Raw genomic sequence first — 6112 nt, 5'->3', positions numbered from 1 at the left:
TTACTTTAATCTTTGCTTTTTAATTACATGTAAAAATACTGGACAGCGTATATTTTGACATTACACTCTACCCTGAGCAATATGCTGGCTCTCTCTCATGTTTCTGGCACAATGAAGTCACTTTGGAAGTGGTTGGCATCCTTTCATTCCATTTCTATTGCTTAGCCACAGGCAAGGGCCCATACTTCAACAAACACACATTAGGAACAGGATCACAATCGAACAGGGATTAAGATGTACCAACACGTTCTTTTCAAGCACTCACCTTCTTCAAAAAAAAAAAAAAAAAAAAAACAACAAACAAAAAAACCCCCAAACCACAAAAAACCAACCAACAACCAACCAACCAAAAAACCCAACCAAACAAACAAAAAACAAAACCAAAAACCAACCAAACAAAAAAAACCAAAAAATCCTCACAAAAAACAAACACCCTAAAAAACCCACACCAGAATGCAAGAGTTGAAGGCATCTAAAATTAAGTTACTTGCAGCAGACCAGCAGCTACAAATTCCACCTTCTTCAGATTCCATCTTTCAGGTTAGTGAAGAACATACCACAGAATGACCATTTGAGATTTAAGGGTGATATGTAGCCACCTTTGACTGCTTAAAGCCATCATCAATTCATTAGATGGTAGAAGGCAGATCTGCTGAGGTGTGGAGAGATTCTTCGGTTTTCAGCAAGGCTATCCATTCTCTGTTTCCAATTAAAAACTTCTTAAGCAGGAAATTTGATATCACCACCTCTCACCACATTTTAATATGTAAGAAAGACAAGTATTTATGGAGGGTACTGTAGGTTTATGGGGAAAAAAACAAACGAGATTATTTAACAACACCTTTCTGCGTACATAAATTACTAACATGCTCAACAGGTAAAAGTGTCAGTGGTTGTAGCAAGCCTTGTTTGCCAGAACAATATCAGTTTCAATCTATTCTGTTTTCCATACAAGCCAGATTTCCAAATGAGTGTAAATATTTATGGCATTTAAAACCATGGTAACATGGTAATCATTTTTCTTTGAAGATGAGAAAAACCTCAAACTGTAACAATTTTTCCAATGTGAAAACCCAAATCAGTTATTTTAAGTTTCCTAAATGCCACCTGCTCACACTATATGCCAACATAAGCAGCTCAGGCAGTAAGTGGGACCACAGAGTTGGCAATACCCTTAAATTCCCCACTTTTTTTTTTTTCAAAAAAGAAGTAACAAAAGCCATCTCGAGGATACTGGTTTCATTCTGATAGATTGCTCCTTCAAGGTACTTTAAGTAGAAAAGGTAAAACTTTAAAGCAATGCTTCAAACAACATATTACGTATTTAAACAAAAGCAGACTTAACATTTCTGTGCAAATTTAGCTCTTCCAACCATAAGTTTGGAAACATTTTCAACAGAAGGTTTAAGTTAACAAATTATGTTAGTTCAGAATTAACAGGTAAGTACAGCCTTTTAAAACTACAGTCATCTGAAGAGCATGTTGAAGGCAGTATACTACATTGAGAACTTTTAAAATATTATGAGTCAGACATATTTTATATCGATTTAACACCTACCAAAGTAAATTCTGTAACAAAGTGATTTTGCATTATGCATATAACACTGATCCTTAGGCAAACAGAGACACATTAAACCAACAAATCTGAGGACTGTGAGGAATGTTATAGCTGGTAGGAGTCTGCTACAAAGTCCTTAAGGGATGCATTGCTATGTTGCTGTACATCTTAATTCAGGACACAGGTGAACAGCTTTAGCAAGAGACCTTTATACCAGCCACTTTAAAGCAAGCAGACATTTCAAAGTTTTTTGGTTGCCAGAAGTTTAATCTTGCTTCACTTCACCCTTTAATTGCCTTTTCATGCGTGAATATGGGCTGATTGTGTCATCCATCACGAAGTCATATAGTACTTTTATCCAAGAGTTATATTGTGGCAGGTTGTCATAGTATTCAGCCGCTATTTTCTTCACCTGAAGAAGAGATATGTAGTTTATTTACCAGTTATATTAGCACAAATTGTGACAACTTTGCAAACTCAATGTGTAACCTAATGCACAGCACTTTCATTTCAGACGTTAGATTATACAGGAAGGACAAGTGCCACAGTGTGAACGTTTCTGGAAGGATAAAGCAATTCCCTAATTGTTACGTAAACTTCATGTGCAGCTTTTGAAGATGACCAGAACAAACTCCTCTGGCACTCCAAAGTCCGTTCACTGTGCTACTCACGGGATGATAAAGCTCTCAAAAGCAAGTGGTTTTGTTGCTATTGAAAGGAGATGACTCACTTCAGTGCTGACTCATAGGTATACAAGTACCAGTAAAAAAGGATGTTATGAGTTCTAGGAAGAGATGTTTAACACAGCTATTCTTACATATAGTTTCAAACCTCAGCATTCAGAAATTAAAAAAAAAAAAGTCCTATTTCAGAGAAACACCTTTATGGAGACAGACTTTACAGAATGAATATAAACTGCTTCCAAAGACTGTTCTCAGCTGTACATGCTGACTAGACCACTATTTTAAACTGAGAACAGCAGGTTCAGTTAGGTGTCCTTACTGATATTTAAGGCCAAGCACCTGAAGCCTTGAAAACCTGAACAGAACAAAAAAGGATTTCTCACAAAATTCCATAGCTTTAGTTTGAAGCCAAAGATCCTTTTGATCCATCATGACACCTACAGAATAGTGTATCTATGCTTTTATTCAACAGTAACACTCCTCAGCTCACCAGTGCTGAGGAGTCAAGTGTTCAGGACTTCAGGGATCTTAGCACGCAGCATAGCAGAGTCCAGTCCAATCAGATTCACTACACTGTTCTAAAAGAAGGCTTTGTTTTCTTATCAGAGCTGTGGATTACAAGTCCTGCAGCAGAACTGGGTATTTACCCCTGGAATTAAATACTTGAAAAAATTTGTGCCTATTTATAGCTGAAGTACCTCTGCAAGAGGTGGAATGCTGGTTCACCAGCACAGACCTAAGTATAAAAGGTGACTTACAGCAAAAGTTGCTGTGTTTGAAAGATGAAATCTATGAATAAGAGCAATCATTTGTCATTAAAAACAACACACAAAAAAACCCTCAAACCAATTACATGATCTACCTGCCCTGCTAAAAGTGCTAGCATACTTCTTTCACCTACAGTTCCACCACCGACAACAGAAATAAAAAGCTTAGACTTCACCAAAGGGGCAAGCTCATAAGGTCTTACTATTGCCAAGTGCAATAACAAAGCTACAAGACCAACACCACAGCTGCTGTCAAATTGCAAATTTAACGTCCCCTGAAGCTTGTGCTCCAATTGGGAAACATATATACAATGAGAACAAAATTCCTACCTTTAAGAAGCAAAGACTGAAGTGAGAAGAAACTTCACCTCTGCTACTCATTCAGACATGACAGGTCTAAGTCATGGCACAGAAGCCTTAATTCTGTCAATGATACTTATTATTCTGTCAGCTGATACTTATTTAGGGTTCAAAGGCTCTTACCAGAGGGAACTGAGGTGCTCCAGACTGGAAAGTTAATTAACATTTGTCAACAGTACAACAAACATTAACATCATCTCAAACCCTGAGTCACTGATAGGAGAAACTGAAGGATAAGTACACGTTACAACACTGTCCTTAAGACTGCAGAGACAACAAATATCCAGAGTTATTTGCAACTTCTTAACTAGCTTTCTGCATACTTACAAACCGAAGAAATCAGAAGACAGATTGTAATTACAGGAAGCTAAAGTTAGTGCAAACCATAAGACATGCTTTTCCTCCCCTCTCCTTTTATGGAAGAGGCAGTCAGCACACTGGAAGCTTATTGAAGATACCACTAAAATGCTAAGTAATTACCTCCTTTATCACTCATGTTGTGGTTTTTGTTTGGTTATTTGTTGTTTGTTTGTTTGTTTATCTCCCAACTTCCATTCTTTTGTCAGTGTTCTACCTAATTTTCAAGTTAAAATAGGGCTTAATTTAAGAAAAACCTTGGAAGTAAACTTACCAATGGAAGGCTCTTGCCAGGAATATTGGGGAAGTCATGATGTTCGTTGTGATAGCCAACATTAAAAGTGAGCAAATTAAGTGGCCCATAGTAGGAATAGGTCTCATGTCCTTTTAAAAACATATAATGTTCAGCTATGAAGTGTCCTGAAATTGGGTGCAACCCAAGTCCAAGTACTGAACCAGCAAGCATGTAAAAAATGGATTTGACTCCCCATAAATAATATATCACAACATCAAAGGAAAGCTGAGCCAACAAATTGATTACTTCAAGTCGAGTAATGGGTTTGGGATTGATGCAGAGTGGTCTAATCGCATAGAAAAAAGGCTGTAGAACAATCCACATGAACTTCCTAAAAGGGGTGCAGAAAAACCAGCCTTCGAAGTTAGTAGGAATGTCCACATCAATTCCATCACCTCCCAAGTAACGATGATGATCCATGTGGTATCTCTTGAAGGATATGGAGTATGGGAGACCAAGAGGGAGGTTGGCAAATATTCCAAACCATCGATTCCACATGGCTTTGCTGTTGCCAAAGGCACTATTGTGAGAGATCTCATGAATAGCCAGAGTCATGGAGTGACTAATACAGCTTCCAAAAACGTATGCCCAGAAGACTACCCATTTCCAATCCAAGTCTTTAACTAGATAAAATGCAGTCAACTGCGCCAGAACCATCAGCACAACCACCCAGATCAGGTTGTAGTCTGGTTTCATCAATGCTTTTATCTCTGGATGTTTAGCTAGATGAGAAAGAAAAAGGAGTTACTTCGAAGCTCTCCTCACAGCCAGCTACCCCAACTAGATTACAACAGCAGATAGAGCCTTTCCTTCCCTTCTTCCCAATTAGGATTTGTCTGCAAAGGTAATGAAAACGCATGACCTTCTCACTTGTGATATTTGCTACTATAATGAATCACTTGGAATCAAGTCATTTTCACACTTTCACGTTGCTCAGCAACTAGACACGTACACGGCAAGCACCAGTGCCACCTCCAGCCTACCCGGGAAGGAAATGGCTCTGAACCGAACAACCCACCGGCGATTCAGAAGGGCTGCAATGAGCTCAGCCCCGCATTAAGCGCGGCACTCGAGGACGCCGTTATCCCCCCTCGTGAGTGCGGGCTGTCACCTCCGTGCTGACACCGCCTGACCGCTCGCAGGGCTCCGCGGGGCGGCCCCTCGGGAGACAACCCCGGCCGCCGCCCTCCCCCTCCCTCCTTCCTCCCGCTCCTTCCCTTCCCCTCCCCCGCCAGCGCCGCCAAGGCGGCAGCTCCCGCCTCCACGTACGCCGGCCCGGCCCGGCTCCAGCCGCTCCGTTCTTCCCGCCGGGAGCCCCCCGCGGGCCCCGCCACCCCCCGGCGCGGGCGGCCATTTTGTGGGGTGCCCGTGTGTGCCCCCCCTGCCGCTCCGCCACGTAGCCGGCGGCAAGACGCGGCGGCACCGCGGCTCCTCACCCAAGATCTCCTTGCGGCGGTCGGCGTGGGGCTGGTCCGTGTAGACCCACTCGAAATCCTCTCTGGCCACGGTATTCCCCATAGCGGCAGCGATGCACCCCCTCACACCCGCCCGTCACGCCCGCTCCGCGACGCCCCCGGCACCGCACTTTATAGCGCCGCGGAGGCAGCTCGCGGACACGCCCCCCCGCCCCGCCCTTGCCCTCCATTGGCCGCCGCCCGCTGTCAGGCGCGCTCCCGACGGGGAGGCGCCCCCTGCTGGCGCCCTGAGGGGCCGGGGGGGCTCCCTCAGCCCGCGGGAGCGACCCCTCACAGCGGCACCGCCGGGAAGGGAAGGAGGTTGTAAGGAATAGCCGTCATCTGTCCAAAATCTGTACTGCTGTCGTGGTTTAACCCCGTGCTTAAAGACTCCTGCCTAAAGGTATTTAACTACTACTCAAAACGCCTGCGCCAAGGTCTCTTTCTGTGGTAAGATATTCTAAGAACTTCACTGACAAACTCCTCTGTAAGAACTGACCTTCATTTAATCTGTCCCTGCATGTATTTCTTATATAATGTTGACTTCGGGAAGTTCAGTTACAAAAATTATTTAATATAGAAGTTGCATGACTACTTGCCTGGGATTTTACTTGTCCACCCAAAATAATCTAAATCTG

The 6112-nt window shown here is 42.9% G+C and overlaps 1 protein-coding gene across 1 annotated transcript; it reads right to left on the bottom strand.

Moving 5' to 3' along the window:
* On the bottom strand, positions 1 to 5637 carry DEGS1 (delta 4-desaturase, sphingolipid 1). The gene is made up of 3 exons (XM_027681779.1): positions 5457 to 5637; positions 4000 to 4742; positions 1 to 1970 (listed from the first exon to the last, which is right to left on the bottom strand). The coding sequence occupies exons 1-3, from the start codon at positions 5536 to 5538 to the stop codon at positions 1824 to 1826; spliced, it is 972 nt and encodes a 323-aa protein (XP_027537580.1). The 5' UTR covers positions 5539 to 5637; the 3' UTR covers positions 1 to 1823.
* Positions 5638 to 6112: the final 475 nt, after the last annotated feature.

Source organism: Neopelma chrysocephalum, unplaced genomic scaffold (genome assembly GCF_003984885.1).
Source record: "Neopelma chrysocephalum unplaced genomic scaffold, ASM398488v2 Primary Assembly neopelma1_61b, whole genome shotgun sequence".
NCBI classification, from domain to species: Eukaryota; Metazoa; Chordata; class Aves; order Passeriformes; family Pipridae; genus Neopelma; species Neopelma chrysocephalum.
The sequence above is the reverse complement of the archived record's forward strand: the minus strand, read 5'-3'. Positions and strand labels throughout refer to the sequence as shown.